Raw genomic sequence first — 27,574 nt, 5'->3', positions numbered from 1 at the left:
TTGCTATTCCTGTGGCTTCCTTGGGCAAGGCTTTTCCCTGTGCTCTAACCCTCCTTTTCATAAAACAGAAGATATGCAATAGTATATATCCTCACAATATCACAGGGAGAATTAGATAATGTCTGCAAATCTCTCTCACTCACAAACACACAAAACTTTTAGTTAAAACACTCTACTCAAATATCACTCGCAAACACACACACGCAAACACACACACACACACACACACACACGAAACTGTCTTAAAATTAAAACTGTCCACTTTGGGAGGCTGAGATGGGCGGATCCAAAGGTCAGGGGTTCGAGACTAGCTTGACCAACATGGAGAAACCCCATCTCTATGAAAAATACAAAATTAGCCAAGTGTGGTGGCGCATGCCTGTAATCCCAGCTACTCTGGAGGCTGAGGCAGAAGAATCGCTTGAACCGGGGAGCCAGAGGTTGCAGTGAGCCGAGATCACACTATTGCACTCCAGCCTTGGCAACAAGAGCGAAACTCTGTCTCAAAAAAAAAAAAAAAGAGAGAAAAGAAAAAAAATCCAACAAACCCATCTACTCAAATACATACATACACACACCCACACACACACACTTAAAATTTATTTAAATAACATTTAAAAACACTTAACCCTTATGTCAAAAACAGGGAGCAAAGTGGGGAAATTCCCTACTTTCTTACCAACATCCACAATACCAGCTATGTATACCAGATAGAAGGGAGACAAGATGATTTCAAAGACCTAATTTAGCTTGGTAATTGTGCCTAGAGATCTAGTTCTAAACTTGGACATTATTACAAGGTATCATTCAATATTGCTTAGATGAAAGGATTCCAAATAGAAACTTAAGAAAACTTAGCTGTTAAGTGGACTGTTGAGTGCTTTGTATAGGGTGACAGTTGTAAGAGTAATTCAGGAAGCACACTATGATATGCTATTTTACCACATGGAATAAGGGATGTAATTTCTGGCAAGAAGTGTGCAACTAATTTAGGAGCTCTCTATTTAAAAAGAAAAAAAAAGATTAAAATTAAAAATTCTGAGGTTGCAGTGATAATGGCTTCGGAATTTAAAACACCAAACACTCCTATATAAAAGGTAGGTGAATATAAAGAGTGTAAAAAATTAACAAATCAAAGGTAACAAATGAAACTGTAATTAGTTTAAAAATGAACATTAGATCACAGCTTAAAAATCTCTAGTTTATTTCTAAAAAACACCACTTGATGCTTGACTCACAGGCTTTATTTACATTTGTCTACAGTATCGTTTCCTTATGAAATGAACTAGTACAGCTTAGTCAAACCAAATGAAATCATAATCATCAGAATTGTCTATAAACTACTATTAGCTAAATTATAACCTTGCATTTGCTTAGTACAGCCAAAGTTTTAAATACAGAAAGCACAAGAATAAACCAACGGTAACATGTAGAATCTAGATCATCTGGGCAATTTAGAAGGTAGACTTTCAAAAAGTCTGAGGCACAAATACAAGAGAGTAAAAGTTCTTGTGCAACCTACATAAATGCAGCAAAGAAAATTAAGACATAAAAACACGGGAAAGCTCACTGTAAAAATATTATCAAAATATTTCTACATAAGATATTTTGCTTTCATTGTTAGATTAGCTGAAGAGAAAAACATTCACTTTAAAATAAAAAACATTTTTGTTTGGTCTGTCTATGAAATATCTTAAAATGTCATAATTTTTATTTAAATTTCAGCCGACAATGTTATGGGGGAAAAAAAAACAAGAAACAGAAATCAATACCCCATAACAAAAAGCCCCCAAGCACAAGTGTTGATTTTCCTTGATATACTTACCTTGCATTGTCACTGGAAACACTGTTAAGAGAAACCTTTTTATTTTTTAAACCAGAAAACAAATTGAAGCTCATGTGACCAGATTTTGAGAAATAAACTCCGAAAGCATTTTAAGCCATAACTTATTTCAAATGAATAGGAAAAATAATGATTTTTGCTTACATCATGCAGAGATAAGCATTAATTTGTTATTCAGAAGAAAATTATATGCAGTGTGTTTATAGTTAACATTTTGAGGCAAATATTCATTTAAATTCACAATGTCTCCATTGGCCTTTCACCAAAAGAGAAATACACTTAAAAAGCTTACTTCAATTTGCTCATTAACTATGATTCAGCCTTTTCTACCACATTATATTTGATAATTAGATTTTAAAGACTATCACACAAAGCTTCTTAAAATATGGTAAACATTCTGAGATGTCTTTATCAAGCAACCATATCAGCAGAGAAGTGATAAACTGTTGAACTTTCTTTTTTGCCCCAAATTATGTGTCAGAAAGGAAAATAAATACCACTTCTCTCCTTCTAGGCGTCACAAGATACTTTTGCATTAAATGTGGTGGAGCAAAAAAGTAAAGCTGGATAAAAGAGAGACAATGATTCTAAGGCACCCTTAGCATAGGGAATTTCAAAATAGACATTTACAGTTGGCTGCTTTATAACATAGTTTAACTTTTTTTGGTGAGAATCACTTTGACATCCGTTAACAGCACAGTTTGACTTCTTTTCCATAAATACGCTGTTTCCAACTAGTTTCCAGTCTTGCCTCCATGCCCAAAGTTCAGGCAAGCCTAGGTAATCCTGTCTTAGCCAATGGACAGGATGTATTTGAAAATGAGAAAAATGGGTTTAAATTAGGAAGCAAAGTACTTTGTTATAGCTGAAATGGTTTTAAATGGAGCAAATGGTTGTAAATAATGAATGACAGAGCATCTAATTTGGGACATTATGGCTTAAAATGCTATTTACTTTTAACTTCACAAATAAACACAGCTGCATTGTTTTGAAAAGCAATGAAAGGCATGCACCTCTACTAGCAGATTTAGCACTTCTGACCAAGTAAAACACCAACTTCTTTAAAAATATGCTTCATGCACTGTACTGGATTTTTTTAAGATGTAAATTTTAATGCATTATTTCTTTTTTGAACTTGAACGGGAACCAGAATGGGATGATCCAGAAGATGACCTGTGGCATCTGTAAGACACAATGGAGAAAGTAGGCATTCTAGTAAGCTAGAACTGAATTTCAGCATTCATTCTTAAGACTGTGAAAATATACAAAATTCAGTACCATGATGCTAGCAAAAAAATTAAAAACTGAGATAGGAACTTACACACATAAAGTTATCTGATGTTTAGACTTTGGATATGAGCCCCCTTATGATACAAATACAACTTTAAATTTTCTATAATTAAAAAAAGGTATCCTCTTATTTCAAAATATAGCCACCTCTCAATTATTTAAGATACTGAAGAAAAGCCTTGCAAAAATGTGTAAAATTACAGAAAATGCACAACAAAAGCATATAGACTTGGTAATGGAAGTGTGACTAAACCAATCCCTGTGACACGGTGTAGAAAGTGTAAGAAGTCTATATGTAAAAAAAATACAGCAAGGCTTCTGTGTATGATAAAATATACTCATAAATAAGTTTTGGAAATCTAGGTCACACAAGATGACTGTACAATTTGCTATAGGGTTATATTCATGCAGCTAATATGAATAAGTCAATATCAACCTGGGTAAAGTAGTGGTGTTCCGTAGGGGTTGGCCCTGGGCTCAGGGTTGTTTAGTGTTTTCACCAATCACCTGGCTTATGGAATAGAGAACATGTTCATTAAGTTTAGATGACAACAAACTAGGGGGATTATATGTGGCTAAGATAAAAATTTGCAGAAGTGGTAAGAAAGCAACAGAACGAATTCCACTCAAATACAGAGTAATTTTTTTTTTTTTTACAAAGAAACAAAGGCAGAGAAACAAGACTGTGTGTAATCTTAACATCTAAACTCCAAAATGCGAAGAAGCAAAACTAATCATTCTGTACAAGTAGGAATCATGAGATAATCCTACCACTGAACCCAGTAATTATCAGAGTTTACATAATCTTTATTTTCACAAGTTAATAGAATATGAAAAGTTTGCAAAGACTACAAATAATGCCATTAAAATGACTATATAATTGAGAACAAAGAGAAAATTAATGAAACTGAGTAGCCTGTTGCAGAAAAGGTTGGCAGATGACAGTTGCACTCTGCCATTGTTAAACGTGTCAATACGGATAAAGTAACCTAATAAAGGTTTTTTTGAAAAATGATTTGGACTGCAAGATGAAAAATGTATTAGCTACAAGGAATAATTTCCTTATAGATAAAGGGCATGAAGCAATTTGCTGTGGAAATGCATTTACACATATTTAAATGAGGACAGATTCCCAATGATCTGAAAGTTAATTTTTTATTAGATGCTCTAGAATTCCTGACTTTTAGTATTTAAAGAGGCATAAGTACAAAAGTCAACTCATAAATTACTTCAGCATATAGCTTCTGAATTGCAATCTTGAAAGACAGAAATAACCGAGAGTTGGCTATAAAAATTATATATAGAAATAAAAATTTAAACAATAAAATGATCAAAGAATGGTTTGATCTACAATTCTAAACAACCTGATCAAATTACAAAGCATAAACAAAGTAATCTGTTTTTTTGAAGTTGAAAGTTGAAAAGTAGAAAGCTGGAACACAGGAGATAGTAAAAATCTAACCCTTGACTAGGAAGTTTATCTATTAAACACACTTAAGAACACCCATTCTTATTTCTACAGAAACCCAAACCTTTCGGGTGACCGTGATCTTGTTCGTCTTTTTTTGCGATCACCAGATGAAGAAGATCTAGAACGACTTCTCTTTCTGTTCCTCTCAGGAGAAGATGATGAACTTGAATAAGATCTTTTTCGTGGGGAAGAAGAGCCCCTGTGGGACCTGGAGCTGGATCTTCATCGATTGAGAAACAAATCAAACATTTCATTAAAAGAAGAAATAAGGAAGACTATTTAGTTTAATCAGATAGCTCCAAAAATAACAGGATTTATAAAAACTATGAAAATTTTATAAGGAAGAATACTTACTGCTTACTCAACAGAAGACTTCTGGATCAACCAGGAAAACATTCTACTTAGGTATATTATTTTATAATTTCATCTCTTTAAAATTCTATTATATGTAATTAAAACCCTGCTTATATCAACATAGAATTTAAGACTTGTTTTAAGGCTTCCCAAAGTATACACAAATATTAGAGTATTATAAAATCGGCAGGTAAATGCATTAACAGGACTTTATGTTTAGAAACTACATCCTTCATCCTTCCATTTAAGGAGAAAATATGTATCATATATTACTTCCTGAGGAAAATAAACATAACCACTTCCTGAGGAAAATAAACATAATTCCATGTGGAATTACACAACTCATTAGTTAAGCTGTTACAGAAAAACCAGGTACATGGGACAGAAACAAGACTAGTAAATGTACCAAACTGCCAAATCTTCAAAAAGAAATAAAAAGTAACTTTAAAATGATTTATATTTACAATGCTTATTTTTATGAAAACCCACTTTTTATGAAGTATGAAGTGTTGACATTCACATGCTTCAGGTAGAAGTAAATGTGCAAATGTTTAAGTACAAATTTTTTTTCTTCACTTGTGTATTTTGGTTGAAGGAATTTAGCTCAAACTTCCCAAAAAATTCACCTTTGGGCTTAAAATAAAACCAGAAAGCCCAAAAGGAGAATTCTTTGGAAAGTTACAAGCAATGAAAAAATGTTTGGGAAGTATATGAAGGCTGTTCTGTAAACTTTAATTATAATGGTTCCCAAAGGGAATACCAGAACTTAAGACCAGAACTTAAGGATTTTTACCTATAAAGCACTGAAATATTGATACTAAATAATGGTAATAAAAAATATGTTTGCTCTCTACTTCTATTTTTTTTTTTTTTTTTAGACAGGGTCTTGCTCTGTTGCCCAGGCTGCACTGCAGTAGCATAAGCATGGCTCACTGCACCCTCCATCTCCAGAGCACAGTGATCCTTCCACCTTAGCCTACAGGAACACACCACCATGCCTGGCTTGTTGTTTTAATTTTTATTTTTAGTAGAGGTGAGGTCTCACTATGTTGACCAAGCTTGTCTCGAACTCCTGTGCTCAAACAGCCCTCCTACCTTGGCCTCCCAAGGTGTTGGGATTACAGGCGGGTGCCACTGAGCCTGGCCTTGTTATCTACTTCTTATTGGCTTATAAGGCAAATGTGCACACCATTGTCTTCTCCTTAATGTGTTTACACTGTGGTAGCCCTCTAATGCTAAATTTCATTCAAAGCAGTAAATTTACTAAAAGTGCCACTGTTAGATTTCAATGTGAATTTCCACAAACATGGAATTTCAGTCATTTTGTTATTTTTATTTTAGATACCTTTAGTAGGTCATCATAAATTAACTTAAAAACAAAGACAGCATATTTTGACTAAATACAAAAAAGTTTCCTGAGATTCTTTCAAATTATGTTTCCCTCTATAGATGTGACTACATGCAATATGAACGTTTACAACACTGTCTACTACTACTTAAGACCATGTCCTATCTAAACCAACTATACTTCCTGATTTAGTTTTTAGTGTTTTATGCTCTATAAATAATATTCTGTGTAAAATTAGAAAGGAAAATGTGTATACAGTACTTTCTAGGAACTTTATCTGATATAAATAGCAAATCTATTTCTGAAAACAACTGCCTTGCAAAACAGAACCTCTTTTGAGGTAGGGCTATTTTCCCTCATTTTAATAATGAAGAAAATTTTTCTTTTTATTTACATATATAATTTTATTTGAACTATTATTATTTTATTTTATTTTATTTTTTTGTGATATGGTCTTACTCCTGTGTTATCTAGGCTGGATTGCAGTGCTGTGATCAAGGCTCACTACGACCTTGAACTCCTGGCCTCAAGTGATCCTCCCACCTCAGCCTCCCCAAGTGCTGGGATTACAGGCATAAGCCACTGTGTTTGGCCTTAATATACTAGAGATGTGGCGAGAAGATTTGGCTTCATCTTCCTACTTTATCACATATTATCGCCAAAATAACAAACGCTGCATAATGCAAAATAGCCACCTTATTTCAATCATGGGAATGTCTTGGCACACTGCTGGCAATGGAAACATTTTATGGTGAGAAAATTAAGCCGAGGCAAGTGCATTAGTTAGCTAATGCTAAAATAAAATTGACAAGTAGAAGCAAAATAAGGGGAAAAAAAGCAGCAACACCTTCTGCAGCCTTTAAATATTTTTCTCTCTGCTTTACAGAGAGATGCTACCTCATTCACCTTGATTTCGACCCACGAGATCTCGAACGTTCTCTGGAACTGGAACGAGATCTTGACTGCGAACTGGAAGAACTTCTTGAACGGGACCTGGAACAACACGGAAGGATTTTTTTTTCCAGGACCATTTAATTGAACTTTGTGATATGAACACTGAAAGAAAAATAGTTATTAGAGTTCATTTTCATATAAAAAGATAACTATACAAGATACATACTTTCGAAACACTATTTTAAATAAGCTTTTTTAATAACAAAAGATAATTAAAAAATAACTATCACTTTCCAAGTGATGAAATTACCCTAAAGCCACTCAACTGTACAAATAAAACATTGAGTATTATCACCTTATTACAAAAACACTGAATACTTTCTGTTTACAAGTAATTAATAAAAAGCTACCCAGAACTAATACATCCAAGAAACAGAATGTGGCAGTTTTTACTTAATTTCTCTAAAATGTCTCATCATTTTCCTTTATAAATTCCATTCTATTTCTGTTTCTAGTTAGTACAATGCTTTGAAGGTTGGCATGCGTGTATTTCATCCCTGTATTTTTCTGTATACTCAATGCTTAGAGAATTAAAGGAAGAATATATAATTCTGTCACTGTTAGACAATTACATTTTTGGAAAACATGACACAAAGGGAAATATATTTGGTCTATACTAATTTTAAAATCCACAAAATTCATTAATCTAATTTGCAACTATAATTTGTCCCTTATAATCATAACCTGCAGAAAAAGATCACTATATTTTTACCACGAAATTACTAGTTATAGCCCCACTTCCTTAAGCTCTCAGGCTCTGTTGTGCTCAATTAACACATATCTAGTTGTTATATACTAATAGCTAATATTTTATTCCTAAATATGATTAAAATTGCCCATGCCATCAATTAACTGTGATTAAGGTTTTTTAAGAGGACTCTGTTAATTTAAATCACTATTTTCACTCACCTAAAATTTTATTTTTATTGTTAACTATAAAATCAGAGATTACATATTTTATATCAACAAACAAAAGAATATTCAAGTACACCAACTGAGTCCTCTATTTAGTTTACTCCTGGACATCTCAAAATTAAGAGCATTTAGTCAACAGAACTAATATGGCTGAATTTGCTCCTTTATTCAGAATACTGATACCAAAGCAAACTATTAAAATACCGTGTAACAAGCAATGATTTAATTAATACCTAGCAAATTTCTGTGCTAGCCTCCAACATCTTGAATGGAAATACAGATCTTCCTTTAATTTCTAAATGTAAGCTATCTCTTTGGCTTAATTAAATATAAGTGTATGTAAGGATTTAATTCAGTTTTTAAGTCTATTTTAGTCAAAAGCATGAGGCCAAAATACGTTAAGGTTCATGCCAAGACTTTACATTTCTAAAAATACTGGACAACAGGTGTATGGCACTAAGCTAAAAAATTATTTAAATGTTGACTTGAATTAAATTTTTTAAATTAAAAGGAAATTTTATTTTGTCAAGAAAAACAAAATTTATAAATAAAAAAGTTAGATACTGACATTTTGACTGGTGTTACCCTTGACCTGTACCCGTTTACCTGGACCTAGACCTTGAACTTGAGGGGGAGGATGAGCGTGATGAAGATCGTGAATGTGAAGACCGAGACTTTGAGCGACTTCGTCTATTAGATTTCTTTTTATTACTATCTTCTTCTTCACTGGCATCAAGATTATATTTTGAGAGATCAGCATCATCTTCATCCTCATCCTAACAAAAATTCAATTATAAGTAGACATTTAGATATTAGTGTTACCTACCAGAAAAGATAAAACAGCTAAGTGTACTAAACACCTCCATATGTATGTATCACAGGTATCTCAGCAAATTCATTCTGAATTCTAAAATTCAGCTACTAAACTCACCTCAAAGAAATTTGACAACTTTATCTCGGGTATTGCAGACATAAACCTGGAGGTTATACACACTTTTTCTGTCACACATAGTGTAACAACCCCATTACTTAAAAATTTTCAAGTCTACCTCCTTAAAAGTCCTTGAATCCACAACTCTTAATCTTAGTTAGAAACTCTGTTCCTTCTTTTCTAGTATATTACAGTAACCTCTTATCTGGTCTCCTCAAATCTGAAGATCCATTCTGCCTCTCTAATATCTCAACAAACTGAGTCATCAGAAACATTGGCCAGATAAATATATCTTACTTTTTTCTTAAAAACTTTAAAACTGGCTTATTATTTCTCTGGTTACATTTCAGAATCTCTTATGATCAGGCTCCAAGGTACCCTTAATATGGCATAAAACTTACACTCTGGCCTGACAGAATAAGTATTACTGGAATTGTGTGCTGTCCCCCTTATCTCATTCTCCCCTCTGCTCTAACTGTACTAGCCTATGTATGGTATTTTTGAAGGCTGCTGGCTTATTTCCTATTTAGGGAACCTGTATTTGCTGTTTTCTGCCTCAATGTGCTCTCATCTCAGCTCTTACAGGTGGCTCCTCCCTATCATTCAAGTTTCAGCACAAACTTCACCTCCTCAGACATTAACCTTCAGCAAAAACCAAAGTTGCTTTTAAACTGTTATTACATCATGTGCCTTCATAACATTATTGCTATCAAAATTATCTTTTTTATTTATATCTTCCCTCCACTAGAATTGAGTTAAGAGAAAGGTGGTTCTGTTTTGGTCACTACCGTATCTCCAGAACAACAGTGTTCCAAGTACAAATAGTACTTGGCAAAGCGGGAACTCAAAACCTTTGTGAGAACAAAGGAAAACACAGAATATATTTTAACCAAGTGTCTAAGATTGTCAAAAGCATTCGGGTTATGGTATAACTCAAATAAGACAAAGGGGAAATAAGTCAAGAAAGTTGTTCACCTCATCTAATTTATATTTAGAAAGATCTTCATCCTCATCCTCTTCTTCTCCCTCTGATTCTTTATCTTCAACTTCCTTTAATATAGATGCAGGACCAACTGCTTTCCCTCTGTATTTTTTCTTTTTGCGTCCAAACTGGAGAAAAACAATTTCAAAATATTTGTCAGCTGATAATGCATTAAACCCAATGCATTTTTCTAAAAAATTATTTTTAGATATTAGTTTTGATTCCCTGAAAATGATCAGTTGCTGAAGACTCAAATTGCACTTACAAAAATAAAGTATGTTTAAAAGTTTTCCTTTGCATTTAAGAAATTTTTCTATCATTTTTTTTCTAATTTATATTTAACCTGAACACCAACACATAGCTTACCTCATCATATTCACCATCAGATTCTTCTCTTTCTATATATTCAACATTTTCTCTTTCATTAAAACCACCACCATATCCTTAAAAAAGAGGGCACAAATTGTTACCCTATGACAATTCATTTAAATACTAAACACATCATACCCAAATAATCTCCAAACAACAAAAAATCTAATCAACAACAGCTGCCTATCCATTTAATAAATTACCAGTCTTTAAGAAAGCATACTAGAAATGACCACAGAAAATAAAGATAACTTAGTTGGAACATCATATGGCTATACTTCTAGCTTTTTTCAACTTCAAATTGTCCTATATGACTCATTAAATTCATAGAACGTACTAGTGGAAAACATCTCAAACTTCTGCTATAACCAAGTTTTAAAGGGCTTTCCTCTACAGTTTCTCGTAATTCTTCTGGAAACAGTAGGCTCATTAACAACTAAGCATTAAATTCCACTGTTTACCAGTTGCAAATATTCTGAAAAATCTTCTGATACAATGAAATTTTGCTACTTTAAAATGTAGTGGGCCTTATTAGAGCTTGGAAAAGTCCTAATTACATAGGCAAATACAGTAACACAATAAAGGCCATCGTTTGGCCTTGGTTAAATTGGTTTTAATGTTTAATTGTTTTTTAACACATAGGTAAAGGTCACACAGGTTCTCTGAATTAGCCAGTAAATTTTGAAACTAAATCATTCTATTAAAAAGCAGTTGAGATTAGCAAACCACTATTCTCTCATAACCAATGTATACGATTCAATTGGCAAGTTTCTGACATAAGCTTAAAGGAGAGGCTAGAATTTAAAAAATGAACTAGTTTTAGGAAAAGTGAGCTGACATATTATGAAAAAGTCTCCCATGGAAAATTAAAGAAGTATGTGTTGATCAAGAGTAATACAATCTAACTGGTCACATATTCCAGTGCAGTATCAGCACATAAGGCCAGTGATTTCTAGACTTAAAGACTTCATTAGTCAGCAAAATTCTAAATAGATTTATAATACAAAGTTTTTTAAATAAAAATTAGGACTTGTAACTTAAAATTTGCCTATCATTAGCATTTTAAAAATCTTTTTACAATTTCACTTTCTGGAAAAAAAAAAAAACGCACACTAATATGACATATTTTCTTCATTATACTAGTGAAAACTTCAAAATACTTGGAAGTTAGTATTTTTAAACATACGTGGGATCTAGAGAAATAATTTACAGAGAAAAAAACTGAAAAGTAATGACAAATATGGAGAGCTCAAAAATATAGTAAGATGAGAAAGTGAACTGTAACTCACATAACTTATTTTTCAAAAGTATGTAAATAAAATTATTTTCAAATGAGTATCACAGCTAATACAGAACAATTTTCACATTTTCTCATACAAGCCACAGAAAAAAACAGCAAAATGGTTGACAACAAAGGCATTAGTAAGGTATGTTTTATGAACCCAGGCCATATAAAGCTAGCTCATTAACTCTTTCCCTACAAATGGGAAATACACTAGTTCCCTATGATGAAAAAACTGAAGCATATAATTTTCACTTAATATCTGAGATAGTGGAATCAATGGAATGCTATGTTTCCTTCATTCTACCGATTTAAAGCAATGCAGGTAATGCTGTATAAATTGGTTTCTTATTTCCACTCTTGCCACCACCTCTCCTAATTTCTGCTCCACAAACCAGAAAGACGAGTGTTTAATTCATCCCTGGGTAACTCATCTTTCACTCTTAGTTTAAGCATAAGCTTTGTAAAAGAGGACTTCATTTCATTGGTGCTGTAAATTATTTTGCTCACCCAGGTATCCCCAAGACCTTGCACAGTGGCCTACGAATATGTCTTCAAGGAATGAATACAGAAAACACAATTCTGGAATCATTTAATGAATTTGAATTTCTTTGGAAGGCTTTAAAAAGCAACCATGAATTTCTGTAGATTTTAGTGTCTTACAATGAATGTATTTTCAAATTTGTCTCACAGTAGGATGTAAAAAGCTGAGGAAGGGCCAGGAAAGAATCAAACACAGGTTTAAAATGATTGTTTGGATCAGGATTGTGACAATGGGAAAAAAGAGGAAAGAGGGGATGAATAAAACATGTACTTCAAAGGAAGAACTAAGGCCTAACAGGAAAATTCTGTGACTCTATACTCTGAACAATTAATTTAACTCCTGATAACTTATTCTAAGGAAATAATCCAAAAGAATAAAAATTACAATGCACTAAAATTGTTTTTGTGCCATTATATTTAATTTTTTTTTAAAAGAAAGCTGACAAAAACAATAATAACCCTAAATCCTGAAACAGGAAGAGTAAATTACTGAACAATTTGATGGAATTATGCAGAAAAAGCCAGCTATCTTTCAGAGGTAGTGAATCACATTCCCTTTTATTCATATCCTGTCTCATGCTTAGGAAATGCTCCCTGAACCCTGTACTGCTTTATTACAAATAGCCAAAAGAAATTGGAAAGCAACAGAGTAAGTTATTTCACACCTTCAACTGTTACCAGCAAAGACAAATACTTGTAGCTAAGTAAGTGGGAAAGGTTCAAGACAGCAAAAAACAAAGAAGAGTGAGGATTTATCACTATAAAATTTGCTTACTTCTCTGTTAAACTATAGTTCTTGTGATAATGAAACTATAAAGGAGTCAGGAAATAGGTCAAGGAGAATGTGAAAAGAGAAAGTTTTTTTTTTTTTTTTTTTAAATTTTGAAACTGTTAAAAAGATTTTAGACTTTATCCCAAAAGCAATCAAAATGGGTTTTTAAAAAAGGGAGTTTTAAATTTGGAAATAACCCATATGCAGAAACCACCTAGGTGGCTATTTTTCCATAAAACATAATATCTTTGCCTAGGGTGGTAATGGAAAAGAATTTTTTGAGTATGGGAGATACCAAGAAAGAGCTATCTAGGCTAAGATTTCCACCTTATATAACAAATGTATGGTGAGTGGTACTAATCATGAGAAAGAGATAATTGGAAGAGGGTCAGGTCCCAGGGGGAAATTCACAAATTCAGTTTGAATATAATGAGTTTGACATTTGCCTGGCAATGTTGAACAGGCAGCTGGATATATGGGTCAGAGAAATCTGAAGTGGAGACATAAACTTGGGCATCATGCAAAGTTACTTAAACCTTGCGCTTAGAAGAAAACACCTAGAAAATAGAGGGAAAAAAAGAGGGCCAGAGATGGCCACGAAGAATCTCAACATCAGTGACCAAAAGAAGAGAAACCTACAAAGGAGACAGAATATACAAACAATAAAAGGTGGGGAGGCGGGATGCATACCTTCAGTGAGGGGAAGAAAAAAAGGAGATCCTTGTCAGAAGACCTTAACCTACCCCATCAGCGGAAAGGCAAAATCACTTCCTAAGAATAAGGTAGGATTTGAGGGTTGAAAATGGAAACAAAAAAATCTAGGACATTATGTTATAATGTTTCCTCATATGAGAATGTAATTTTTTAAAAAGGAATGGGGGGGAATAAAAATAGAATTTCTGTTGAAGTCTAGTAGAGCCAGGTCAAAAAGATTCAACAGTGGCCCTCTGATCCCTAGAAGCTAAATAGACAGTGAAAATGGCCTAAAGTTAGAGAGGCAAAGAAAACAGGAAAGTAATTCACCAAGTATAAGTCTGATAGGGTGACTACATATAGATGGAATCCTTTGATCATGTGACATATGAGCAGCTGAATGACAAAATCAGATTTGAAGTATACAGCTAATGTGGTTGGGCTAATTGCTGATAATGGAAAACTATATGCTATCAGGTAAACATTTTCATCTCACCAGTAACACACACAGTTATCAGCTATTATTTAGGCCAATGATTACTAAACACTATCCAAACAACCTGAAGATTTTGGAAACTTACCGCCAAATAACTTTAACAGTTCTGCACTTTACAATCTGTATTTTAAAAAGTTTCTCAGATGATCCTAACGCATAGCTAAGTTTCAGAATTATTGCCTAAGCTTTAGAAGAACTTTAAATAGTGTGGCTTTGCCCTTTAAGTCACAGCAGGCTATAAAAAGAATTAAAAAATGATATCATTACATCATTACTAACAACAAACAGGTAAACCACTATAAGGGAAAGGAGGAGAATATTCTAAAAGTATTATGACTCTCCTTGTTAGGGTAGAGGTCTTTAATACTGTGATTTTATAAATTGTGAAACAAAAAATTTGTATGTGTAATGGGGGAGAAAACCCCAGTAAGAAACATTCAGTGCAGAATACACAAAATCCTCACTTACTGTGCTTTTAATCGAAGGTGACACAATTATTGTTTCAACATTTAGTTCTTTAAAAAAAATTACTTAGTTAAAATGTGGTTGTGCCGTACCTGTTCTTTCTTCTAATTTAGCATACTTTGGAGTATTACACATATTACACTCTGATCTTCTGGCCCAATTCACATTGCTGCAACTTTAGAAGTGAAAAATATCAAATTAGCAGGCTATAACATAGGTGAATATCATATTTTTAGATATTTTAGAATTTTAAAATAAAAACTACGATGAAACTATCATAAAGAAATGTTTACTAAGCGGTAATGTAAACAAAGAAAATGTACAATGGTCTGAAGAGTAAATGTGGGTTTCAACAACAAAGTGAACCATTTAACCAGAGAAGCAAAATTTATGCAGTATGAAGTGCCTTTGTAATTTTGAGAATTAAACGATCAACTATAACCACAGGTCAAGTATCACTAATCCACAAATCCAAAATTCAAAAAGTTTCCAAAATCTAAAACTTTTTGGAAGAGGACATGACACTCAATAGAAATGCTCACTGTAGCATTTCAGATTTTCAGATTAGGGATGCTGAGCCCACGAACATTTCAGGTAAGTGATACTGAACCAGTATAGAAATTCTGATGCCTTATGAAAAAATATCACTTTAAATTAAAGGTTCCAATAATTTCTCAGTCTCTGAATTTACCTTAAAGAGTATGGTTATATCCTATACATAATGTTAATTTTTTTTTTTTTTTGAGGAATCACTTCAAGCACTGAATTCCACAGCATACCAAATCCAGTGACCAAATCTCTTGCTGGAAACTTTCCAATACAAATTTATAATCTAGCAGATCAGAAATTATTTAAGACTTTCTTGTCGGGAATAGTGGCTCATGCCTTGCCTGTAATCCCAGCACTTTGGGAGGCCAAGACAGGCAGAATGCTTGAGCTTAGGAGTTCGAATCCTGGGCAACACGGTAAAATTGTCTCTACCAAAACTACAAAAAATGAGCCAGGCATGGTGGCGCGCCTGTGGTCCCAAGCTACTCAGGAGGCTGAGGTAGGAGGACTGCTTGAGCCCAGAAGGTAGAGGTTACAGTGAGCTGAGATCGCCCCACAGCACTCCAGCCTGGGTGGCTGACTGGGACCCCATCTCAAAAACAAAAAACATGAAACAAAAAATACAAACGAACAAAAGGCAAATTTATTTAATACTCTTTTCTGATTTAGTCCTCTTTCAAACCCATGGGATCCATCTGCATAGAGAAAAGATGGAAGTTGGAAAAATCAATAAAGAATTGGATTAAATCTAAACCTGAAAATAAAAATCATTATGAAACCTACCTATAATTAGGAATAATTACTTATGGCACACAACTTATGACTCTGACATCATTTTGTAAACAGGTAAAATGAGTTTTGTGGTGTATTTCACACTAACAATACAGTCTAAAAATTTGGGGAATTTTTCAATAACAAAGAAGTAGGCCTTAGTACTTTTAAGTACTGCCACCCTGCAACTGGCTGTTAGCTCACCATAAGTATTTGTTTACCGGCATATACAATCCATCATAGTAACAACTATTACCATTCAAAAATGCAAAGAATAATTTAAAATGTCTTTATATTACACTTAAAGATGAGACTGAATAACAATCAACAAACTTTTGATTTAAAGGGTTACCCTGGTTTGTCAATGTGGCTAATTAGAGCTGGTAACATCAACAAGCAATGGCCAGATCTATTATTTTGGAATAAAGAGCAGACAATTCAAAACACATACGTTTTACACTGCCAGTCATTGGCACTAAATAGGCCTCGGCTCTTTTCTGCAAGTGTCTTTCCTATTTCAGTGCCCCCAGCTTTCATCATCTTGGCCTCAGTTGTCTTCTCTGAAAACAGAAAAATCATGAAAGATGAACATGGAGAAACAAAGAAATGAAGTATATACAGTATAAACAGACTCTTTCCTTAAATACTTACCGCGACCACATCGATTACAACTGGTTCTTCTAGCAAAGTTTACATTTCCACATCTGAAATAGAATAAAAAGCATTTATAAAAATTTAAATTTGTAAAATCTTGCATTTTAATGTGTCCTCACTACATATCTGGAATCCAGAACTTCTAATCCATCTTAGTCATGTTAATGTCAATGTTACCTACCAAATAACTCCTCACAATTTAGAAATCCCAATCTACCATTTACCAGTTATGTGGTCTTGGTTACATTACTTAGGATCTTTCCCTCAAGTCCTCACATTAGCATATATCATTAGTTATAATCTCTTTATAAAGTTGGAAGTGAGTTTACTTCAGTAATTACTTATAAGGTATTAGCGAGTTTTAAACTCTAGGAGTGGACGAATGAGGAATAAACCCTACAAATCAAGGAGGGCCTCATGGATCTTACTGGAATTATCTTTTTGCAGGTAGCAGGTAGAATGGTAAGGAATCAAAGATGATAGGTTGTAGTGACTAAAAACAGAAAAACGTTCTATAATTGTAAGTAAACTGAGTTTTACAGGGCATTTCTCCAACCTGAGAAAAGTGACACAACCACCAAAACCAATCAACTCACGTAGTATGGCATGACTTTATGCTTATGCTCAATGAACTCAAACCTAAAGAATTACTGGTTCACTCACATGACCTCAGTAGTGCACGTGCACACACTTAAATTTTTAAAGGCTGATTTTTAAAGTCTTATACTAGAATACAACACAGATGTGAAATATGTGATGCAACACTCTAAATAACGTTTAGGCTAAGTTTTTCCCCTAAAAATATTCCTTATGACTCCATTAAGTATGGAAAATATACTCTGAAAATATCTCCTGGATTTACACATCTTGTACAAGCAACATTTTATTCATATATTTGTAAATGAGTTAAAATGCACTCTCCTTGATTCCTACCTCAAATATCTACCTGTGCTGTCATTAAAGACATTGACAAAAGCACATTATTTTACAGGTAACAACAAAAGTCAGAAGTTGTTGTTCTTTTGAACGTTTTCAATATTGTCTTTCCACTCAGAGCAATGTTATTCACAACATATAACTTTGGTTCTATTCAATATCATTTGTTAGGCTTGAATTATTCCTTCAGGTCATCTTAATATCAAATTACTATCAATAACTACCAATTAGAATTCGTCACTGTTTGCATACCGTATCCAGTTATTTTATGTATTAATTATAAAAGAGCAATTCTATTCCTATTTTTTAGCAGTTAAATAGTAATAGAATTTTAATTAAACCCAGGTTTGTTCCAAAGTTTTTGCTGTTTAGAATCAAAACACCTTTATGGCTAATTTAGGTACAAGAAATAAAAGTTTTTATCTGAACATGAGTTGTACATTAAATTATTTTCCATGTTATTTCTGAATAGATACACCTATTTCTGCACCCTTCAAAAAAAATCTGATTAACAATTTAACAGAGTACATTGGCTTCCGCAACGATGTCAAAAAGCAGAGCCACTAACACATGTGCTTCACTGCTGCAGGCATCTTAAGGGCTGAATAGGCAAAAACACAGGCCTCTTCTCTCCTTTTCGGCTCTAAGGAGGGGAAAAGCCCAATTCTTGTGGAGAAATTAATGATCGACAAAGAAAATGGTCAGAATTTCCCAAACCAAAGAGAGGTAGAGCTTGGGGAAACGGGAAAAATACTACGGAGGAAAAGTTTGAGTAAAAATACAAAACAAGGTGAACTATAAGAGGCAAACGGACGAGTGCGAGAAAGCACTATTTTCCGTGAACAAGAATAAAGTTCTGCAGGGAAAAGTCACGTGGGGGAGATCTAACACCAAGCTGGCCTGACGGAGAGATTTCCTATCGCTGAAACCTGGCCGGGGCGGGGGTGGGGTGTGGGGGCAAAAAGGTAGGCCATCTCGCACTCTAAAGAGAGGCCACCTTGGAGAGGTAATGTCGAGGAAACGCTGGAGACAGATCTAAAACAAAGACTCCGGGAAAGACCTCACTCATGAGGAGACGGGGAGCCTTCCTCCCGCCCAGGAACTGGCGGCTCGCCGCCTCAACCCTTCTTAAGGCACGGGAAATCACAGAAAAAGGAAAATACCCAACGGAACTGGGAAAGCCTCCACTAATAAACTTCGCCTCAATTCAGGACCCTTCTTGAACTCACTTTTTGTCAGGGCAAATCCAGTCCCCGTCACTGACTCGGAAATTCTTGGTCGACATCTTGAACGCCACCAGCACAGCCACCCGCAACTATGTCTTCACGGGAGAAAGCGGGCCGGGGACTTTCGGCAACTCGGGGCTGTCCCGACACCGCCTGACTCCCGCCTACTACTGCGTCAGGGTTTGACAATGAAGGCACTGGTCAGGAAATCAGCTTGAACATTGTTGTCCAGACTAAGAGGCCTGCGCTATTATTTCTTAGATGAAAAAGTTAAAATACAAATACCTTTTCTAGGACTAAACTAACAGGCGCCACAAGGACAACCCAGGCAGGAGGCCTTCGTGGCACTAGAAGCCTCGGAGAGCCCCCTACAGGTGGGAGGACCCTAGAGTAAAGTACTTCCGCTTCCATAGGCGGAGCTGGAAAAGTGGAGGCGGAAGTGACTGATCAATTCAGGGGCGTGAGGTTCGTTTGTCTCCAAGAGTTTTTAGAGAAATTATTTTACTAAGGCACAAGAATTCTGTTATTTCATACACATAGGATATCGTTTAGAAACCTTTTTTTAAAATACATAAATAGGTGTAACAGATAAGTAAGCAACATATACGTGGGAACCAACTGGTAATTTAAAAACTGAGATATTGCCACCATTGTTTAAATTACCAGTGTCTTTCCTGATTCCATCCCATTACTTTCTTCCAGAGATAATATTTCCCCATATTTGGGATTTATTTTCTTGCTTTTTAAAAATTTAATTTGTGTACATTGTTAGTCCAAACTGCACCATTTTTGTAAGCCCCCCTTGCCATTTTACAGGCCTTAGTCAAATTGAAACATTCCACGAGGTGGTGAAAAACAGCCTGCCTCTTATTATATTCTGCTGGGAGAAAGTGCAAAGAACACCACATCCTGGGAACACTTATGGACATTTTCCCATGCAGCAGGCCATGGGCCCCCAGACCACTCCAACCTAGGCCTATAAATCACCCCAGCCTGTAAGTAGCAGTGGGCACTGGCATTAAGCTGGCTTCCCACCTCTGTAAGTCGTATGCTGGTTATAAAGCCTGCGTTTGCTGTTAAGCCACCTTCTCTTTCTTTAACACTGGCCTTCCTTTCAGAACCTAACATACATGTATGTTTAATTTGATGAGCTGTATCAGCATAGTTGGTTATGGACTCTTTTTTGTTCATGCAGCATTATGCTTCTAAATTAATCCTAGGTAATGGCATGTGGAAGTGTATAGGTGTAGTTCTGTTATTTTCACTGATGTATACTGGTAATACTCCTTGTGACAGTTTATTCCTTCTGTTTACCAGACTTGGTTTTACAAACAACCCTAGTATGAGCATTCTTATGCATAGATTATAATATATAAATACAATATATTTTTTAGAATACAGCATATGCAGTCATGCCTCACTTAATGATAAGGATATGTTCTGAGAAATGCCACCTTCCTCAATTTTGCTGTTGTCTGAATATCATAGAATGTACTTACACAGGCCTAGCAGATAGAGCCTACCATACACCTAGGCTATATGGTATAGCCTATTGCAGCTAAGCTACAAACCTGTATAACATTTTGTTGTGCTGAATACTGTAGGCAATTGTAACACAGTATTTGTGTATCTAAACATAAAAAAGGTACGGTAAAAATATGGTATTATAATCTTACAGGACTACCTTTGTATATGTGATTCATCATTGACTGAAATGTCTTTATGCAAGTGTGACTATATTTAGGAGAGGAATTGTTCAACTACTTTCTAGTTATAATTGTTGCTTTAAAATCTGTATTATAACATTTTGGTTATCTAGGAGTTGGCAGATATTGATTATTCTTCCCTTGCAAGTTGGGCACATTTTTCCATTTCTTTTATGCTGTGTAATTATAGATTTTATCCAGGACATTTTGAATATTATGTTGCATAGACTGAGTCCTGTTAAACGGCTTTGAGGAATGTTGCTTTTTATTTTGTTTTAGGAGGCAATTGATTGAATTTGTTTCAGGTCAAAAGTTCAGTCTCATCTTCTATGAGTACTGGTTCCATATCAGCTGGGTTTTCAAAGGCTTTGTTATGCTGCTTTGGGTCTATCCTATACCTACAACACTGAGTGATTATTTAGGGATGTTAGCAATAGTTTAATGTGAAATTCAGTTTTGCTATGCTATTTTGTGTCTGTCCTGCACATGTTCAGTTTAGGTGTGAACACAGAACTGTATGGGTTCATACATAGAATTAGGGGATCCTCTTCTCTAGCTCTCTGCTCTTACATTCCTCTCCCTTTGTCTTGCAAGATCCTCTGGCCAGAAATATGAGGTTCCTCTTGGAGTTGTAGCCACCTGGCGTAGCAGATGACTAGGGCAGATTCTGAGACAAAGTAGTGAGAGAAAAGAGAGAGGAAAAAATGTGGATTCCCTCTACAACTCTTCAAACCACAAAGGCCTCCTTTCCCACTTCCTTTGTCCAGAAAAACAGAGCTTCTTTTAGTATTTAGATGTCCAAGCCTAGTCCCTCACTCTTGGGACAATGCCGAGAGAGAGAAAGAGAGAGAGAGAGAGAGAGAGAAATGTAAAAAAAATTAAGTATTCCCCCCAATAACTTCTGTCCCACAAAAGCCTTCTATCCCCATTCATCTGGCAAGAAATACAGGTTTCTGTCAGTTTTTGCTGCCACCATAGTTTCACTAGGTGTCAGGCCTCAAGTCAAAAGCTGTGAGAAAAGAGAAAAAGCAAATACACAGAATATTTCTCCAGGTTTTCACTTTCCACTCCAGTTTACCTGTTTTTGTTTGTTTGTTTGTTTGTTTGTTTTTCCAGAGTCTTCAGGTAGTTGCTTTTGGTATTTTTTTCTTGAGTTTCTCACTGTAATCATTAGGAAGGATAGGTTATTGTGGGCTTACTATGTCTTGGTTGGTACCACAAGTCAGAGGAATGCAAATTAAAACCATGTGATACCATTATGCATTCATCAAACTGACTTAAATGAAAAATTCAGACAACACTAAGTGTCGGAAAGCATGTACAGCAAGTGAAATTCCCATACATTGCTGGTGGAAGTATTAGTTGATACATCTACTTTGGAAAATGTCGGAATCTGTTAATCTGAACATTTTTATACACTATCACCCTGAAATTCCATTCTTAGGCATATTCCCAACAGGAATGCACATAATGTTCACTGAAGATGTATACAATAATGTTCATAGCTGTACTATTCAAAATAGCCCAAACTGGAAGCTTCTCAATTGCTTAGCAGTGGTAGCCTGGATAAATAAATAGTCACATATTTACACAGTTGGAATGCTATATACAGTAACAAGAATAACAAATTACAATCACATTATTGAACAGTATTTATTTCACTCACAAATACAGTCTTAATTGAAAAAGAAGCCAGACACAAAATGGCATATGCTATATGATTCCATTTACATGAAATTCAAAAGCAGCAAAACTAATCTTGGATAGTGATCACCCTTGGGAGTAGGGAGAAGGTAGTGACTTGATGGTGTCAATAGGAATAAAAGATGCCAGAGCTGGTAAATGACATGCAGTTGATGCAACAACAGTTATTCAACTGTACTAACTGTAGTTAGTAAAATTTTTCTGGGAGAATTATGTGTCAAGAGAAAAACGCTCTATACTAAGTCTGGGATAACAATGAACAATATGCATGAATACATCTGATAATGGTCAGAAGAGGTTATTTGAGTTCAAGGACTATAGCTGAGTTTTCAAAGAGGAATATTTCTACAGAAGGAATTTCTTCCAGCTATCCTAATTTGAAAGAAAAAATCTACCCGTTCTTTTTATTCTGATTATATGCTCACCAAACAGCCCTCTAATAATTTGTCTCCTCTCCTGAACATACTTAACCTTCCATGGTGAAATACCCAGAGTGAATCTATCCATACGAGTTATTCTTCTGGATTAAGCTCTCTTTTTAGATTAATAAATTGGCATCCTGAAATGCCTATCAGTTGTTTATGGGTCCTCTTAACATGTTGGTCCCCAGGAAATAGCTCTGGTGGAAGTGGTAAAGTTGAGTTTCTGAACCTACAAAGCTAAGAATCTGGCTCTAAATATTGTAATAGAGCTTATTCTACTTGCAAGTAACAAAAATAAACATAAAATGACTTAAATAACAAGAAAGGTGAGCATATTATAAAGGGAAGGTGATGTTTGATGGAATGCCAGAGCAGGAGTGCAGTAGTTCCAGAAAGAGCCTAAAAGAAACTATCCTGTATTCAAGCAGCACACTTTCTCTGTCTCTTTGCTATACACATTATTCTTTCCTCAGAGTAGCTTTTCTGTTACTTAGTTCAGAAGTCAAAATCAATACTGCTGTTAGACCTGGGCAACCAGGGCTCTTAACCTGGTCCTGCACCTGGCCTTCCTTGAGATGCCCTAATTCCCCTCGGGTGTCTTGGACCATCCAGCAGGACTCCTGGAGCCAAAATATAGTACCATGTAGGTCCTGGACAATGGAAGTCCTAAGATGTTCTATTGCTCTTGGTGGTGGGGACCAGCCAGGTCAACAGGACCTGTTGGGTGGGACACCCTAAGCCTAGAAAAAATGTTATTGCCTCCTTTGTTTCTTCCATTCAGGCCCTCCTGACCATACTGCCATCTTACCATACTTGGGGTCCACAAGTACCCCAGGGTCTCTGGGACTAGCACCTGTAGGGTGGCCTAGGACTGGGTGGCCCTGCCAGTTCCTAGAGTGCAACTTTGGGAGACAAAGCTTCCACTGGATGGGGCATTATTTATTTCATGGGATCTCCTAAGTTTGGTCCACCGAAGGATGCTTCTTCACTGGTTTGAGAGTGATTTTCACTAGTATCAGACACAGGATGAGTTCAGTGCTCTGGGCTACCACTGTCCAGCATGGATCCGTGGTCTGGAGCTCACCATGTGAGCCAGTATGTGGGCTCATCCCTGACTGGTCAGACCAAGGAGCCACCTCTAGTGGAGAGCACTTGAAAGAGGTATTTGTGTCTGCAGACATCCTTTATTCTGGGGTCTCCTGCCCTCACCCTGCTGATGGCACTAGGGCAGTCATACCACCCCTCTGCAAGCTCTGTGCCACATATCAGACACTACTTATCATGGCAATGCTTGCCTCCTTTCAGGGCTTTTGAGACTGTAACAATACAAAGCCAATGGTCCATTTCAATCAATGTCCTTTCTTTCTTCTAATCAACATGGTGAGAACCTGCACTGGATTGGTCTTAAGCCCTGTTGAACAAGTGATGGACATTGGTTGCCCAAATGGGATGGCTCCTTTTGTCTATCCAGGGCTCCTCATCTGTCTTCACCACTGATAACTATATGTGGAAGGCAGGGCTGCAGCCAACCTTAAAAGGGTCACATTCTAGGGAGGCAGTCATTAAGGTCTAGATGATTCAAGAGAGAACATGGTTGAGAGATGTCCTATTTTATGTTAATGCAGTAAGTTCTATAAATAAGTGCTATTAATAAATTCCAAACAATAAATTTAATATGACCACAATGTAAATAATTGTTTGTATTTTCCTGCATTCTCTGCATAAGATCTATGTTTGGAGTCATCATCAACAAAGTGCACTAACAACATTTGAGCCATTAGTATCCAGTGTTCACAGGCAGCACAATGGATGTTGAAGCAATGTGAGTAATGCTGTAATCAGCATTAAATAAATGGCACTATGGAACTGCAGAGGCAAGAAGAGCTATATGGTTCCAGTTATAATAGGATCCAAAGATCCTATCATTGTGACTGATAATCGTATTACTACCTTTTCTTTGCAGTGATAGATATGCAATTAAACAGGAGTGGTTTCTTTAGTAATAACAAATACAAATAGGTGACTCCAAGAAACTAGGAAAAATTTTTATGTTTACCAGTTGGACAGTAAACAGCTATATCAAGAGTTTTTCCTTGCCTTGACTCTTTAACAGTAAATCTCTCCATCTCACATGGGTCCGTGACTTTTATAATTATTTTTATAATCAAATGATTGCTATAGATAGGTTCTCCCTCTCCTTGAATATTTCCTCAAGGATTTTAATACTCTATGGGCGGCCCTGGACAGAAGATAGTGTTGCTAAAGTGTTCAGGTTTCTAGCTGTCTTCCATTCAAGAAATTCCCACCTGGAACCTCTTAGCCTCCCACCTTCAAATTTCCAGATAGATTCTAGTTGCTCTTGCTTGAGTCAGGTGGGTACCTCTGTTTAATCAGCTATGTCAGTTTTTCAGGAGCATGGTGTAATGTATAGGCCTGACTGCTAAGAGGCACTCCTGTGGGAAAATGGGAGAAAAGGGTAGTGCCCAGAGAAAAGAAAAAGCAGTTCTTATACTGGTTTTCTAGTGCCATGTAACAAATTACCACAATTTTGGAAGCTTAAAGTAACACGTATTTGTTATCTCTCAGTTTCTGTGGATGAGAAGTCTGGGCATAGCTTAACTGGATTCTCTGCTTAGGGTCTCAGAAGGCAGCAGTCAAGGCGCCAAGTGGAGTTGCAATTTCATCTGACGCTCATGGTTCTATTTCAGGCATATTTAGGTTGTTAGTGGAATTTAGTTCCCTGCAACTTTAGGTTCAAGGTCCCTATTTTCTTGGGAGATGTTGGCCAGGGATTTCTCTCAGCTTCTAGAGACTGCCCTCAGGTCCTAATTACATGGCCATCTCAAAATGGAGTTTACTTTTCCAAAGCCAGCAGGAGAGTTTCTCTCCAGTCTACTGCTGCTGCCACTACTGTTACTACTATCTACTACCACTACTGCTATAACTATTACTGTTATATAATATGATATAATAGAATCATAGGAGAAATGGTTTTATCCCCTTTGCCACATAATATAATCAAAGGAGTGCCATCTCATTGTATTCACAGGTCCTGCCCACACTCACAGAGAGGATATAATACAGGGCGTGTACACCAGGACACAAATCTTGGGAGCCATCCTGAAATTCTGCCAACCATGGCTTCTGAATAGGCAAATACTCCAAAAGATGGTCACTATAGTTGTTGCTTTCTCAAAGCATTGAGGCATCCTTCTTAAACTGATGTTCTACCTTTTTCTCTTTGACTTTCTTTTAAGAATGACATAGTTTATGGGATGCATGTGAATATCCATGGCCATTCAAGTCTCACCTACCCCAAATATTCTCTAAGAACATTTTGTCACACAGATTTCTCTCGACAATTTAAAATAAATATGCTGAAATAAATGACAAGAAATTATTAAACATTGTTTACTTAGTACATGGTATGATTTGACATTCTTAGAAATTCACTCCATTAAAAAATGTGAATACTTACACACACACACACACACACACACACACACACATGCACACACATTACAACTCCTACAACTTAAATGCTCTTTTCATTCTGTAGAAATCATTAATAGGAAATTTTTGCCAGCTGGTGTTTCAGAGTTCTTTATAAATTAATTATAATATTTACTAGCCATGAGAGAGTGGAGAAGTCTAATTAGGTCAAAGAGTCTGGCCCTGCTGGAGACTGAGGGCAAAAGCATATATACCGTGTCAGTTGCAAATCTCCTGTAGTTCTTTCTTGAGCACATATGTTTAAAAAAAACTAGAACGATACAAAGACTACATATAAAATGAGAACAGTTATATCACAATTAGAATAAAAGCAGGTTGAAATTTGCCATCAATCTATAAGAAAATAAAATGTTTTTACTGACACAGAATTTCACAGGTGTTCCATGCCACAGCAGGCATGTCATGTTCAATGCTGACAGCACACTCATTTAATTATTTGTCAATTCATTCACTCTCTCACTCAACAGGTACAGAACTAGATGTTGCAAGTATAAAGAAGATTATGTATGTCACAGTCTCTTTCTTTAAGGAGCACACAGAGTACTGGTGCATGTGGATGTGTAAATAGTGAGAAAACAGGGTTGTAAGTATAATATAGGCGTAATTAGAGGATATGATGGTGTTCCCAGGAAGAATGACTCCCTCAACTCATGGGTGGGGAAGGGACATGCATTGAAGTTATTTCATCACAAGTAGCAGAAACCAAAGCTGGTTAAACTTTATCCTTAAAGGGTTGGGACAAGAGTGAGGCAAACAAGACACATAGGGCATGACATTTAAGGAGGTAGTCTTTCTCAGTTGCTGAACCTGGAGGTCTCACTTGAGAATGAACGCCTCCTTAAATGTTGAACCCTAGCCCCCATCCTGTTATTTCTTCATTCTTACGTTCTTCAAAAACTTCTCATCCTGCACAGTGAAAAACAGTTGAAAAGCTGTTTACATTCTAGTGTAAATAACTGAAAACAGTTTAAAGTTTACATTTTTTTTTTTTTTTTTGAGATGGAGTCTGACTCTGTCACACAGGCTTGAGTCCAATGGTGCAATCTTAGCTCACTGCAACCTCTGCTTCCTGGATTCAGGTGATTCTACTGCCTCAGCCTCCCAAGTAGCTGAGTTTACAGGCATGCACTGCTATGGTCAGCTAATTTTTGTATTTTTAGTAGAGGCGATCCACCAGTCTCAGCTTCCAAAAGTGCTGGGATTTACAGGCATGAGCTACCATGCCCGGCCTAAAGTTTACATTCTTATAAAGGGATTTTCAGTTAAATCAAGTCTTAAACCATGAATCAAAAACTCAGATGTTTACAGGGTTCAGGCAATAACATAAATGAATGAAGCAGGCCTGTGTAAAACACTAGGGAATGAGGAAGAATGTGATGAGCTGT

The 27,574-nt window shown here is 35.7% G+C and overlaps 1 protein-coding gene and 1 long non-coding RNA gene across 5 annotated transcripts in view; one reads left to right on the top strand and one right to left on the bottom strand.

Moving 5' to 3' along the window:
• Nucleotides 1-1,180: 1,180 nt before the first annotated feature.
• On the bottom strand, nucleotides 1,181-19,199 carry ZRANB2 (zinc finger RANBP2-type containing 2). Of its 4 annotated transcripts, none has more exons than XM_017531883.1 (11): nucleotides 18,848-19,199; nucleotides 16,680-16,732; nucleotides 16,480-16,588; nucleotides 14,801-14,883; nucleotides 10,455-10,531; nucleotides 10,082-10,216; nucleotides 8,782-8,951; nucleotides 7,213-7,299; nucleotides 4,666-4,824; nucleotides 3,570-3,644; nucleotides 1,181-3,025 (listed from the first exon to the last, which is right to left on the bottom strand). In XM_017531883.1, exons 1-10 carry the CDS (start codon nucleotides 18,901-18,903, stop codon nucleotides 3,611-3,613), a joined length of 963 nt encoding a protein of 320 aa, XP_017387372.1. In that variant the 5' UTR covers nucleotides 18,904-19,199; the 3' UTR covers nucleotides 1,181-3,025; nucleotides 3,570-3,610. The 4 variants fall into 4 exon arrangements, 3 of the variants coding, with proteins under 3 accessions (XP_017387372.1, XP_017387364.1, XP_017387375.1); XR_005200875.1 differs by having other exon boundaries at nucleotides 2,710-3,025; nucleotides 3,570-3,640; XM_017531875.1 differs by lacking the exon at nucleotides 3,570-3,644.
• A 36-nt stretch (nucleotides 19,200-19,235) lies between these two features.
• The window catches only part of LOC108306774, a 90,862-nt gene continuing 82,523 nt past the window's right edge, over nucleotides 19,236-27,574 (top strand). The window contains exon 1 of the long non-coding RNA XR_001826276.2: nucleotides 19,236-19,309. This is a non-coding gene — a long non-coding RNA (uncharacterized LOC108306774). The remainder of the gene's footprint in view (nucleotides 19,310-27,574) is intronic.

The sequence above is a fragment of the Cebus imitator genome, unplaced genomic scaffold (assembly GCF_001604975.1).
Source record: "Cebus imitator isolate Cc_AM_T3 unplaced genomic scaffold, Cebus_imitator-1.0 Scaffold3, whole genome shotgun sequence".
NCBI lineage: Eukaryota > Metazoa > Chordata > Mammalia > Primates > Cebidae > Cebus > Cebus imitator.
This window is presented reverse-complemented; position numbering and strand designations above follow the sequence as displayed.

Excerpts from the sequence above, each read along its gene's own strand:
- ZRANB2 (XM_017531875.1), bottom strand. The coding sequence starts at position 18,903 with ATGTCGACCAAGAATTTCCGAGTCAGTGACGGGGACTGGATTTGCCCT. Across the intron at positions 14,884-16,479 it reads AATGACTGGCAGTGTAAAAC|TTGCAGCAATGTGAATTGGG; the intron begins GTATGTGTTTTG and ends TCACTTCTAAAG. Across the intron at positions 8,952-10,081 it reads CTAAATATAAATTAGATGAG|GATGAGGATGAAGATGATGC; the intron begins GTGAACAACTTT and ends AATTTTTGTTAG.